Source organism: Trichoplax adhaerens, genomic scaffold (genome assembly GCF_000150275.1).
Source record: "Trichoplax adhaerens TRIADscaffold_3 genomic scaffold, whole genome shotgun sequence".
Taxonomy (NCBI): domain Eukaryota; kingdom Metazoa; phylum Placozoa; class Uniplacotomia; order Trichoplacea; family Trichoplacidae; genus Trichoplax; species Trichoplax adhaerens.
In genome coordinates, this window is record NW_002060945.1 from 9,333,352 (window position 1) to 9,349,164 (window position 15,813).

General features: G+C 30.3%; 1 protein-coding gene across 1 annotated transcript; it reads left to right on the forward strand.

The window, feature by feature from the left end:
- Window positions 1–7,962: 7,962 nt before the first annotated feature.
- On the forward strand, window positions 7,963–15,549 carry TRIADDRAFT_55068 (uncharacterized protein; the record flags this gene model as incomplete). Its single annotated transcript, XM_002110694.1, has 4 exons — window positions 7,963–8,371; window positions 11,591–13,207; window positions 14,902–15,059; window positions 15,406–15,549. The coding sequence occupies 4 exons, from the start codon at window positions 7,963–7,965 to the stop codon at window positions 15,547–15,549; spliced, it is 2,328 nt and encodes a 775-aa protein (XP_002110730.1).
- Window positions 15,550–15,813: the final 264 nt, after the last annotated feature.

The window sequence follows — 15,813 nt, forward strand, 5'->3', positions numbered from 1 at the left end:
TTGCTATCATGCTCATTATGATCGTTTGAATCTATAAGACTAATGGGAGAAAAATTACTTTGTGTTAATAACCCAAAATTACTTCTCCTTCGTTCTGCCTGATTCAGTTTATGAGCCAGACATCTCTTCAATACCGATATTATGCTCGATCTGATCGTAGAACTGTAACAATTACATAAATAGATCTAAAAAGATTCCATCAACACTTTCAGACTATAGTTGTAGCTATAGCTACGCGAAATTACGCCAACGTCTATGATGAGCTTCGATTCAGCACACACTATTAAGTTATTTAAAGCTATACCGGATACTTTCTAATACAGATATTATATTAAACAAATTAATGACTTTTTACCTATCATGAACAAATGTTATAGGGGAAAATATTACCTAAGGAACCAATTGCTTTAATTCACCGATATAATTTTAAGTCTACTTTCCTTGAATTAAAAAAATCACATCATTCAGTGAAAACAATGCGCTTAACATGGCTATTACATTCTATCAAATTATCATCATAGCCAAGATGATATATGCAATAGCAAAATAATCGTTGTCAAACCGATTCTTCAATTCATAGCTGCAATTATAGCCTCTACTATAAATTTGTGATTCTAAGCTTATCTAAAGATACTGATATTTTGCAATATTGGTTCTATGCTCAATTAAGCTACTATCATGCACATGCTGGAAGGCGTATAAAGATGAATATCTAAGAGATCGATTTCAATTCGTAGCTATTATAACTTCCCTTTTTCTAAATTATTAACTCTGGATTTATTTAACAGTAATAATGCATTTCGATATGAATCTCATACTCATTTCAATTATCATAGCCGCACCAATGCGTATAATGAAGAATCACTCTTTAATTGATTAAAGAAATTTAATCCGTAATTATGATCACCTGCTCTACTCAAATTTTATCCTTTATCATTTAATTATAACGATACCCTCAGCATGGATGTAATGCTCGACCCAATTATCATTATGGCCATGTGATATACATATAATTGAAAAATAATTTCGATCAAAAAAGTGGATCATTTCCACCCAAGGCAATGATTCCTTGCTTGTTCCCAAATTGGTAATTTCTAATTCGCTTAATAATTTGGACGCCTTTTCATGGTGGGGTTAACTATAGTGCTTTATAACGCAGATTATAACTATTGTTATCTAAAATATTATATTTAAAGTAATTATCGTCATCACCTTTTTGATCTACATGATAAAATAGTAATTATAATTGTTATTTAATAATATATTATTTCAGCTCATAGCAGAAATCTAGAAGTATAGTCATCTAGAATATTTCGATCGTTGTAGCAGTTATCGTTTCGATCTATATGAAGTTAATTATTATTTTAGTAATGAATAATATAACGAGTAATAAGGAAGGGAATTTGTATTTAATGGTGAATAATTTTACTACACAATAGCAATCTATAATTCTAAGGATCTCTTTTAGATCTCCTATTTTAATTTTGCATTAATTGGGTAATCATTGCAATATCAGAGTACGCTATATAGTATAATAGTATTATGTTGACATGGAATAGGAAACTGTCGTAGAAATATATGTACTATTAACACATAGTCGATTTATAAAATCGATTTAGAGCGTATTATTGTTGACATGGAATAGGAAACTGTCATGGAAATACTAGTACAATCAATACATTTAGACGATATGCAATATCGATTTAGAGCGCAAAATTGAATGATTTACGCTTTAACTTAGAGGAAGTTGCCAGGAAGAAATAATAAAGGCAATCGTCGTCATCAAGCCTTTGGCATATCGCCAACCTATTCACATTGAATAAGATTACGATTTTTATACATTATCGTTATTGTAGTGAACATGTACGTATTGATATTATTGATGAGTAATTGAAATTCAGTTCTTTCATTTACCGCGGTACCATTCTGATACAGACGAAGAAGGAAAGAGTCAAATAAATAGGGTAGTATAAAAGTTGAATAGAGAATGTAGCAGGTGCAAGGCACCAGTCATTCACAAACGCGATCAGCCAGCCAACTTAGTATAGATCTATCTCAAAAATATTCATCAACGTTTATTTATATTCTCCACACGGTAGATTAAAAAAGTAGATATTGAAAAAACAACAGACACTATAGAATCTACCAATTAGAATGGACAATATATTTACAATAATATTATTACAGGCCGCCCTTTCTTATGGCGATGATGAATCATGCTGAATATTAAATTGAAATTTTCACCGACACTATGACGACGCAAGAGGAAATAATCATCTTCTTAGCTTTCATATCATTCTTCGACTTGAATTTTTTCATATTAATTTCACAATCTACAAAATATTGCAGGAAAAGAAAGTATGTACTTTAATGAGTGACTCGAATATAATAATGACCGCTCTATGCTTTTATTTATGTTCATGCTAAGTTAAGAAATATTAATGGTAGAGTTTATTATTATAGTCCGAAAATTTATAAATTATAGGTCATCAAATATCTACTTGCTCTTACCAAGGCATAATATAAGCTTAATTATGTCCATCAGATTCTTATACCTAAATTTTAACAAGTCATCTTTTCTGAATAACTTACCTTTAATGTAGTAGACGATAATTTCACTTCGATTTAGTTCGAATATCTTTCCCAGTCTTACTAATTTACGAGTATATATGATACAAGTGATCATAAGCAGTAATGGCATTTTTCAATAAAGTTAAAGCTAACTATAAATAATTACAAGATTTATGTAGCAGGTAAAGCTTTGACTAACTTTAATGGATTCTTAATCTTTAAATTACGTGACTTATGATATAGCGAGTGTTTCCATTTTTTTATTCAGAATTTTTAGTAATAAGGTAGACGATACCCAGAAAAAATATTACAGTAGTATTTCAAATTAACATAAGCCACCGCCATTAGTCTGTGATATTATTAGTCAAGATTTCACTTGGCAACACTATCGAACCAATTCAGAAGTAACTAAAGAAAAACATACGGTATGAATCCTAAAATATCGTTTTGATCATTTCTATTATTGTACATTGCATTCTAGATCGAATTATTATCTCCTCAGCACTACCTAATTTCTAGCATTCGTTGTAATACTCATCAGCATCAAATTATCAAGTATTTCCAGATATATTGAGTAAGTAGCTATGTAAAATTCTAATTTTAGTACGATAAAAAAGTAAATTGAATTGAAATTTCCGATTAAATAGAAAGCAGACCTAATGAGACCGGTTTAGCTAGTAAATACTGATTCTGAAATGCATCTTATGCCAAGCACCATGCTATTTACTTGACATTCATACATCTAGATATGACTAAACTGCCCGATTTACGGCACTAAATCGCTATTTTGTAGGGGTCCTTAGCCCAGTAGGCAGAGATTTCATTTAAAGTTTCTTTTATGGGTAGTAGTAGCATCGTCAATTAATTAAATTATATGTCAACTACAGAGTTATATCTGCTAGGAGGTTTTTAATATCGAAGATAATTCAAGGTCAAGCTTTAATAACATTTTTATCTTTATCCATTCTTAATATTATCTACTTGAGGTGTAAAAAGGGAACTATAGTAATTTAACTTGTTGGTAAGTAGAACCATATTCGTCCTACAGAAAGTTATAGTTGGTCTTTTTTTATTACTTTTCTTAACCTTAATCACTAGCTGATAGCTATAAAATCATAATTGATACAAATCATTATAAAAGTAAATTGCGAGCTTTATTTGATGTTATACTGCTATACTCGTTCAATTACGATCACAACTGAGTTAATGTTGCCATCTACAACACAGTAACTCAACGGGTATTCAACAGCATATAATAAGAAATGATAACTAGAATAGTTGCAAACAGTCAATGCTCTATGTTGTTACATATGAGATGTTATCTGAACGAATATTCAGGTAAAATACTGATCATAAATTATCTCAATCTTAATATTGCAACGCTTTTAGGAATGTAGAATGTTCATTGCGCTTGAAAATTTACCAATGTTATTACTTTGATTTCATCAGTCACTAGAAAATTGAAAAATGGGTTAAAATTCAAATCAGAAATTTATATCTTGATCAGCTCCATAGTAGAATGAAATAAATGTAATAGGCCTTTAGTCGTTAGAAAAATTATTCAACAAAATATGAAATAAGACTTCATGATTTTGATTAGTTATATAGTAAAATAGATACAATAAGCACTTAATCACCTGGAAAATAATTAATCAACAAAAATATAAGTCCGAAATTTATAATCAGATCAACAAAAAGATAAATTAGATGTAACGGATTATAGCTATACTTGTATTGTTGTGCCCCTCAGGAGTATCAATATCAACGATACTTCAGTTATAGCCAAGATCGGTTTTCAATTCATATTCTACTATTAATAGACATAGAAGCTTCCTGCTTAATTAGCTACAATTTAGAGATCGTAAGCCTTAACTGTATTTAGATAAGCATTAAAAATTAGCTGTTTTAAATACTAGACGATGCTTTATATTCTAACACGGCTCTCTGGGATAGTATGAAATATTAATTGATTAATTACTTTCATTTATGGGATCAGTAAAATATTATGCTATTAGTCCTTTAAATACCGTAATAGATTATACATATTATTCACTTCACTTTATTGCTTCAAAATTATGCTAATCTCGTTGGTTTAATAGCAATTTAGAGTATCAATTGTTGACCAAACTTGGAGTAGGAGAATAGAATAACATTACGTAAATATAAGATTGTCTCGCTTAACTTGAGATATCAAAATTATAGCACGTCTCAGCCTTGGCAAATGATGCCAATATCTGACTATTTCAAGAAAGTTGTTTAATACTTATGATAAAATCATTTATTAATACTATTCACAATCTATAGTACATGTAAAATAGATAAAAAACAAATAGCTTATGCTTGAATATCATTATATTATTACGAGCTTACCAATATTTAAACTGTAATTTTTATCAATTTTGAAAGGATATCTTCATAATTAATTATCATAATCTGTGGATATGCTGGAGAATAAAACTGAAAAGGCAATCTTATAGCTGTGATATTTGCTGAAGTGTAAAAAATACTGTAATTTATTTAATATTTTGAATTTTGAGGACTAACAAACTTTATAATAATATTAGTTGGCTATAAAATTTATCAAGTTTCATTAATACTTGTGATATGTCAGTCTTCGGACATAATTTTAGAGAATATTATCAAACAGTATACATTAAACTCTAACAAGATGACAAATAAATCATAACTTGTACTAAATTAGCAAATTATTTAGTTTCATAATTTCAAATAACATCTTTTAAATTATGATTACTTATCTAAATAGGTCAAATATCTTAGAAAAGCCCCATTACATCATTTCTACAATATGTACTTTTAAATGATGTAATACGAAGTTGTTTTCTTAAATTATAATATGATTAAAATAGAACATTTAATTAAAAATTAGCATTCAATCCAAGGATTACTATTTAAAGAATAATGAGTTTAAGTTAAAGATTCTTATATTGCTCCTTTGATCATAAAATTGATTAAAGTAAACATGAAAATTAAAGAGTTAAGTGCAGTTTTACAAGTCTTTATGATATAGTAATATAATTTTTGGATTCTAAAAGTTTAAATATTTCTTCGACTATGAATAATATTGGAATGTTATATTTAAAGATTACTAATTAATATAATTAATTCTAATTATGTAATTACGTAATGTAATGAATATTTATTTGGATGTTAACGTTTCAGTAAACTAAACTAAGGTAGTGACCGGCAACATTATGCGGTAGATAAAACTCCTCAATTAATGGCAGTAAAAAACAATAGTAGTATCATGATTTCTAGGTTGCTGTAATAGCCATGATGTCACAATACAATAAATTTATAGTGCTAATTATTAATCGCTTAGGTTTATAGTTGGTTTTTAAAAAGCTATTCTTAGCATTATATTTACATTATGTCGGATCATCGCTAGCATTCAGATCTTTCCGAGAACTAAATTATTAGTCTGTTCAAATGCTATATGACAATTTATGTTCGTAACTAGCGGCTCTAGTTTATTTGGAATGTCGGTTTGAAAATTGTATTAAACCATTACTACTTCCAGCACATCTTAAATGATTTGAAAGCATTAGTCTTTAACTAACCTAATTAGCTAATTAGATAATATTTAATCGCTTTATATTCATAACCAATGACTAGAATTCATTCTTGGTTATAGTTTACATAATATCCTATCGGTAGTACTATCGTATTCTTCAATTTGCTCACCTATTTATTCAATTCCTATCTGATCATATTACAATTACGATAACGTCTATTATAATTATAAGAGTATAATCTTGATAATATTTTAAAACTAGGTCGTATGATAAACCATTATTTCTATCCATTTTTACTGATTTATTTAAAATCTACCCTCATTCCATTTATCCAAATATTGAAATTGTTTCCCAGTTATACACTACATTTGAGGCGGATATTATTCGAAGATATACTATACTACGAAATATACTTTATCGTAAATATACTTATTCTAACAGATCTAATTATCACATATTCGTAATTAGCATCTACAATTTATTCTTGGTAAGAATTTAGAATTTTTCTCGTATCATTTGCTATCTACCTATTTTTTCTACTTCTTAATTGATATAAAAATAGATCTTTAATTTAATTCTCAAATGGTATTTAATTGTTTTATAGTCTTGATTATTACTTACAGATGAGTCTTGATGCACATATTATCTGACAACATACCTTATTACGAGTATGCATACTCTTCTATTCCAATGACGATATATCAAGCTACTTATTTAAAAGAAGTTTAATTGTTTTATATTCATAACTAGCAGCTATAATTTATTGCTGAAATTTTTACTTATCACACGCTATATTCTTACTAGTCATCAGAATTTCCAGTTTAATATGAAATAGACTCTCATTCGAAGTCTCCAATGATATTTAAAAGTTATATGTCCATAATTGGTACCCATAATATAATTTTCCTCTGTCTTTTTTAATTGATGTAGATACTGATCGTCTCTTGCTATTTCAATATGAGATTGTTTTCAATTCATGATTAACTTACATCCATAATTTTGTCTACGGACTTGAAGATTCATTGCATACCATAGCTTTTCTCTTGTGCCTATTATATGTAAATTATGTCCTCAATCGATCTCTATCCAAATAATATTATCTTAAGGATAATAGATACGGTTGTTTTTATTAAATAGGATAATATCGAACTGCTCGACTTCCTCAATCCTAGAAAAATTTCTTTGTTATTTAAATTGACAAATTATCTCAACGTTGATATTCAGCAGTAATACGATTTTTATTTTCTTTCATGTCATTTGCTTTAATTTACATTTGTATAGATGTTTACTATTTTACAAAATAGCCTTGAATCTTTTATTATCTAAGTATTGATGATACAGACAACAAATGTCCTTTGGTTCCAAATAATATACCGAGCGATAATCAACATTGAACCTTAAGGGGTTAAAAATAAAATATAAGGCTGCCCTGTTATTCAATCCTCGTTAGGAATTTCACACTTAACGTAAAAATAACAGCCATCACAATCATTAATATAATAAATCAAACTCGTAGTTAATATTCATTTTGATGACTGATCAATAAAGTGTAATGTTTTGACTTTACCCTTTCTTTTAAAATTCAACATTCTATACTATTTAAATCAATACTATCGTGTTTTAAGATAATCGGGTAGGAATAAACTGCGTTATTTTGTCTTATTTGTTTAGTTTTATCTCATTCTCATATTGGAATCATTTACAATCATTTTACAGTATTGCAGACAGAAATTGCTTAAAGTAGAAACTATCTACTTATCGCCAATCAGCTAAGTTCAATTAATACTATCCTCTCTTTCATTCGTAGAGCTTATCGAACTAGTAGGAAAAACAATCGGTTAAACATCTAGAAATTAACATGGCTGCAAGTTTACCGATGGAAAAGGATCCAAAGCAAGCATTAGAAGTTTATCGACAATGGAAAGACCAAGGCACTAATGACTCATGTTCTATCGGCCAATTAATAACTCAACGCCGTTCTGCAGTTATTTATGAAGATTTTATTCCTATTTGCCAAGATTTACTTGATTTCTGTCAATTATGTTATAAAAGCTTAACAGATGATTGCCAAATTAATTCAAGTTATTATCAACCGAGAGTCAACAAAATTATTCAATTAATAGAAGAGCTATATCGGATTATGCTAAATTTATGCCAAGTAGAGCAAACCATTCTTCAAATTCAACAGGAAAATTCTGCGGCAGCAATCGATCTACAAGCAGTAGCATTACTAAAAGATCACAAAGATACTGATAGCGTTCCGTGGGGTAAGAAAACGTTGAAATATATCATGGATAGAATCTAATTATATTCAGTCGTTTTTACTTTCGTTTTAGCGATCTTTCCGGAAATTTATGATCCGATGCAATATTTTGTTTTTTGTTACCAATATAGCTGCTTTGATAACTGAGTAAAGGACTAACTAATAATAATGCTATTACTCCAATCTTATCAATCAAGTTTTACGATTATAGTTTATTAGGATTATTTAAATACCGAGAAAAGAATTCGATGAGTCTATCTTAATTGTATCTCCAACTAAATCGAACTTTATAAAACCCATTTTCTTGATTCGTATATCAGCTTTGCATACTAACTTAGAATTAATTTATGTAATGGAATTTCAACGAGATAGAAATGATGCAATTCATCATCAACAGTCTAGTATTTATTGATTATGGGACTGTCTAATTTTTATTGATTAACTTTAATGCTGGCCTTTTTTACCCTTTATAAGATTGCTCAACAATCTCCCAAAATTCTATCGATCAAAGAACCTTAATCAGAATTAACATAGACTCTTAATTTCCTATATTAAATCCCATATTGTATTTTTTTGTATGCAAAGTTATTGTTGTAAAGTTGTTTAAACTCCTACTTTTAGTTCAAAATTGATTAGCATTGTACTAGTTCTGGCTGATATATTGAAGATACAGCGGTAATATAAGTTTCCTGTAGGACTAGAAAAACTATTTTACGAATAGATTAGAGAATATAGATGTGAATGAAAGGTAGGTTGTTAATTTATTCCATTAATTTTGAACTTACTTACCTGATATCCATTTTAATGTAAACGAGTGACTTATCAAATAATAACTTTTTTAAATAGTGAAAATTTTATTTATTAATAAGCTCAGAGCTATATGGTGATTTATTCCAACCCTTTACAGTATAAATTGAGTAAATGGCTAAGGCATTAAAAGATAGCATAAGAATCCAGAATAGTTCACACAATGTCATAAAATTGGTGTCAATATACACTAAAATGATTAACTAAAAAGGATTAAGTTTGCACTTTACTTTTGGTAGGTGTTAAGCTATATAATTTATCATTGTTTATCACAAAAATGACTGGTACTAAAGGGAATCTTATGGATTAGCATAAATTTCAGGTGGAATTTGTGTCCGATATACTAAAAGAATCCAATCCAATCTGGTTCATTTATCACTTTATACATCATATGTGTTTACGCATCGTAGAAATCGATAAAATTTCTCTATTGCTGGCTAGCACAGATTCTAACTAGTAAGGCTTAAATATCTCCTAAAATTACTGCATATCTGAATAAATTCAGCAGAATTTCCCTATTACAGAGATAGATATAGGATTGAATTGAGTGCACTACTTATAAATTACCGACAAAGAATATTCTAATAAAAAATCTACGAAGTTTTTCCTGCTGCCGACATGACACTAGATTAAATCTAATAAGCACTGCTTGAAATCTCAGAGAGTTAAGGGTTGATGGAAATGATATTTGATCACTCACATAGAATATCAAATAATTAGACAAAGTTAAGGATTAATTGATCGTTAATTAATAATTTCATAGATATACAACTTTACGTATATTTTAAAAGGTTAAATTTTGTGTAGATATATCTATATCCCTCGTTTTATTTATTACTACTTCCGAATAAGTCTAACGGAGCTTCCTATTACAGATATTGATATAGGACTGAATTTAGTATATTAATACTTATGAATTACTGATAAGGAATATCGTAAATAAAATCCATAAAGCTTTCCCACTGATTACATAGTAATGATGGCATTGGATTAAATCTAGTATGCGTTTCCTGAAATTCTTGACGGTTAAGGGTTGATTGTTCAATAATTATAATTAGACGAAGTTAAGGATTAAACGATCGTTGATTAATAACCTCCTAGGTGAACAACTTTGTTTTAAAGGTTCAATTTTATGTAGAGCCATTTCACTTCTCTAGTTGCATTTACTGCTACTTTATGCTTCAGGCAATAATTGAATAATTACTTAACATTATTAAAAATGTTAGAATAGAAAATAAACGGAATAAATGGTAGGTCTTTAGTTCTAGCATTCGAGTAATGAATATAATAAAGTTGTAAAGGTATAACATATAATTATAATATGGTTTCAAATTGATTACTCTTTCATGAATTCTGTGATGACTATGACAATATTATGCTATAGCCTCCTTAACTATCAGATCTTTCCATAATCTACTATTATTACGGAAGGCTCTAATCTATTGTAGCCTAACTCCTTGTTAGATATTCTACGCCAATAATTGATATTTTATATTGTTATATACTGCATCTTCGTGGAGCTTTTATATTGTTGGATATCCTGTCATGGGCACCAGGTCATCTTAATTACAGTTTTCTGATTGACATAAAGTACATAGAATAATCTATTACTATATAAGTACAGATAAATTCCTTTAGGAATATCCCATTAAACGTTGGAGATTATGATAATTTATTATGGTATATAAATTGATGGATAAATATCGCTATCTCTTATGAAGCTAATAATTGCATCCTGATCTACGATATCGATGAAGGTTATGATATTATAGGGATATTATGATGGAGGATATTTAGGGTTTTATGCTATGAGATAGGATCGATTTTATTAATTGATACACTGCTTGAAAAATATCCTCGATACCCTGAATACTATTCTAACTCAATAGCAAATTCAATTTACTCAACTTAAAAGGCATTCTGTATCCTTTACGATATTACTGAATTAAGTCAATCTTCTTGGCTAGAAACTGTCCAACTAGTAAATCGAACTAGTTGCATTAATGAATAGCGTAATACTATCAGAAGAGTATCGACCTACGGAGAAAGTAGGAGATTATAAAGGCAAATAAGTGCCTACTCGATACAGCTTTACTAATCACCATTTCAATTTTAAATGACGTAGATTGTATAGCTGATGGATTCGATATTTATTTTAGCAATGAATAGCATGATATTATCAGTACAAGTCTATGCATAAGTAGTAGAAATTTAAGGCAAGAAAGTGCATACTCAACACAGCTTTACTTTTCTATCGTCATTTTAATTTAAAACTGATGGATTCGATATATATATTTAGCCACGAATAGCATGATACTGTTATTGCAGTATCGATCTATGCACAAAGAGTAGATAAATTAATTAAGGCAAATAAGTGCATACTCAACGCAGCAATAATAATCTTGATTCTATTTAGGTATAATAGATGAAATTTATCACCATGAAATTGCCGGTAAAACCATCAGTTTAGCAGCATCGACATTACCGCCGTTGATCGATACCGTAAGCCAAGAATTAAGCAAAGATGTAGTGAAGAAAATTATTGAAACTATTCAACGATTAACTTGGAAAATGGAAGCTGCAGTTGAATGCGAAAACGGCGATAGCCCAGTGATTCATTCCATCATTTTCACGCCAGTTAGGCAACAACAATTAAATTGGGCTATGCTTCCTGAGCCATCTTGTGGCAGCAGTAGGCAATCTGGTCTACGAAGTAGTTTTCATTTATCATTGCCTTATCCAACGGATGATATTAGCGGAAAAGGTGATATCCTGACATCGCAGCCACCTTTATTAGATCCAAATCATGTCGCTAATACCGATGGCCTTCCCGATCCAGCAAATTTATCCATCACATCCGACGAGAAAAGCTCCAACCATAGCAAGCAAGATACGACTATTCAGCCTCCCAGTGTTGCTATAGCTGATCGATCTACTATTGTAAATCATGATGACGATGATCGTAATCGATCAACAGATCAAAATGAGACTTTTCCTGACAGTCACCAAGAACAGAAACGTAGCTGTCATGATGTCCCATCTGCCACTCGATTACAAGGAAATAACGAAGATTTATCAGCTCATATTCTTCCTTGTAACATCAACATTAACAAGAAGAAAAGTTTAGACAAAGTTATCGATACAAAAGAATTGAAATTACCACCAGAAAGCGAAGTTGCAGATCCACCTTTAAGCCCTATCTGCCATCCTAGAATCCCTAGTATCATCCTAATGAAACAAAGTTCTAGCTTAGATGTGGTGCAATCAGTCTCTGGCAATGGCAAAGTATCCAACGAATTCAACATCACTTCCGATGATATAGATAGTAATTCACCGACTTATATCCATAATAGAACCTGTTCCTTCGATTCTGTTCATGCTAATCATGTCTTGACATTAGCTCGTGATAATTCAATGTCTAAAGTGATGGAGAATAATAACAAGTTGACCTATCGAAAAATTGGCCGTGAAAAATATTTAACCCTAAGACCGCTATCGGATGTGCGCTCATCGGCAGTCATGACCCAAGAAGATTTGACCAAATTAGGCTTAAAAGTGGACCTATTAGGACAAGTGGATAGCCAATCGATCGATAACGAGATTAATAAGACTACAACGACGTTAGATATTAATACATCCACTGTTTTTCGACAAAGTTGTGCCGATATGGTACAATTATTCAGCTCACGGAAGCAATTAAGCCGCGTTAACGATGATGTCGAACCGCCAACCATGAAACGAATGAGTTATCATTCCAGCCAGGAATTAACTATACCGCTTATTATTCATAAAGATTCTATAGAATCACAGAAAGAAGAAGAGAAAGAGGAAGAGAAAAGCCAAGGCAAAGAAGGGAAAAAAAATCTACAACTAGAAATTAGTCAGCCTCAATCGGAAGAATCCAAGCTACCTGCTGTTGACCAGGACATGGGCGAATCCCCCAAGCAATTATCGGTTTCATTATCGGATAACACGGATAAATTAATTGCCAGTATTTCACAGATACAAGAAAATTTACAAGTCCTAAAACAAGGTAGAATTAGACTTCATTTTTCATTTCTATGTTGTGTCGTAATTTAATTTTGCCTACAAGCAATCAATAGCTGTCAGAAATATTTAGATTAGACAGGATTATAGGATAGTAGCAATCAATGAACCATACAGTATTTCGTTGAGAAAGTACCAAATCATATTAGCTCATAGATTATAAATTATTTATTGAACAGATTTATGGATTACTGTTTGCGTAGATTACGTACAATTCTCTACCTAGGCCATTTCTAGAATAATGTTATAGAATCCTACACGACTTGGAAGATTCATCATGAATTTGATGTACTGTCCAATATTATTACCATTTTAACCCATGATGACAATAACAATCAAAAATCTATCATGGCTGTTCATCTTGCTCTCAAATATTATTTTATATGATTAGATGTGAATTGATTTGCGAATATATTACTATAATCCACCCTCTCAATTCAAAATGCCTAATGGAAATGGACTATATCCATTAATTTATTACCTATCATAGACATGCTCTTTAATTTAAACTAAGATACCGAATTATACGCGTACATATTCAGCCAGTATACGATATGGTTATTCAATTCTTATTTTCCGTTATAGCATCAGTTTCTATAATGATCATATCGAAATTGTTGAACGCCATAGTTTAGCAATTTTGATTAACAACAGCTTCATTGTAGCTTTAACCAGGGTAGTAAATGAATATATAGTTCGAATAGAATACCTAAATGATTTGCAATGTTAGTTTCCGCGTTGGTTGAATAGGATATATTTTGAAGTCCGTATATTTCGACCACAATAGTTTACTAATCAAAATTACCATCAACAACTTAAATATTGGTTTTAACCTGGATAGTGAATGATATGCATCGAGCCTCGTTGTGTGAGATATAGCTGTGCAATCCTGTTTCCAATAATGGTTCGATTTTATGATACACAGGGTAATATTATCCAATTAGAATCATCGAGTATGGTAGTTTATTAGCCATAGTAGATAGTAGTTTTATTTATACCAGGACGGTCATCAATCATGCTTTGTGATAAAGTAAATGTCGTGACACTTAGGAAACAGAAAATAGTAGAAAATCGAACCTAACTCACTATACTGTCCTCGAGTCTAAATCACAGCGAGACCGTAAAAATACCTTATTCTTTAGAACGTATAATTCAAAGCTAACAGAAAAGTGCCTACGGAACATTTGCATAGAAATCAGTTTGAAGACAAGTTTACTGAGGATTACTAGAATGAAATTAAATGTTTAACTATTTCAACTGCCTTACACTCGTTTAGTGATATAATTCTAGTATTTTAGCCTATTTCTCTACCAAATAAAGCTTACCCTTATCTGCGTTACTTTATTTTAAATGCTTTTAAATTCATTTTATTAATTGATAATGGCTTCAAATATTCATATGAATCTGAATATTAATTAAAAATCGCATGCGGGCTAATATCAATTAAAGTGGGGTGTAGCTGTATGAACTTTATTTACTAGGAGTATTGGTAATTGAAAATCATCCAATCAATTTTTTCTACTATTATGTAAACTAGAGTTAACGATAGCTTCTAATTTAGCTGTAACCAAGATACTAAGTTTTTTTTACAATTGATCTAGAATATGAATGTACATTTAACGTCTGTAGTGGTAACAGTTTAAAAATAAAGCATTTTTGGCTTGTTGTTGAAATTTTTAGATACTCCTTTGCAATTAAGTGTCACGCCAATATCTGTACGAAGTATGGGTAACTTTTCCAATATTTTGCAGCGTGCTCTACCTAAAAAAGTTGGCCAATCTGTATTTAAACATCGCTTTATCGTATACGAAATTAAAGTAACGACAATCTTGCCAGGGGTAAGTTCTACTTTATATTAATTATTATATATTTCTTGCACCCCACCTAACTGGACAGTTAAGATAGTTATAAGGTTTCCATATAATAAGCTATCAATGAATTGACATTTGTAAATACTGAAGACTACTAGCTGCATTCTTTTATCGCCCTAGTCTATAGCTTTATTATCATCCTAACCTTAATTTGTTGGAAAATTTTATTAGAAATAATCGATCGAAACTCAATGACGTAACAATTAATAATTATGAATAATCTAAATAATTGATGATCCCAGCTATTAAAATGTATAATGACGAAGATAGCAATCATGACGCCTATATAGAAATACAAATTCGTATTGGATAGGATAGGCTACTCCAACAGAACGGAATTAACAGTATAGTACCTTTCAACATTCAGTGGATGGAACTAAAGCTATGCTATAAACAGCATTTGTTTGCGGTAGTCATGGATGTTATTCGACATCGTCGTCAGTTCGTGGGATTTTAATCCAAAACAACAGTGCCATTCGATATATAAAAACCATGATTTAAAAAGTAGTCAAGTTAAGCTGTAGTTTATCGATTTATAATATGATTATTTAAAGCAATCAGCGATAAAATAGAAGAATATTTCGTTCCCTTGCTTCTTACAACCGCTGAACAGAGTGTTTAATGGAATTATGGAAAGTATACAGTAGAATGAATAGAAGCACCGTAGCTTACAAGCGGTAACTAAATAAACAACAGTATTCTACTAAATGGAAGGACCAAA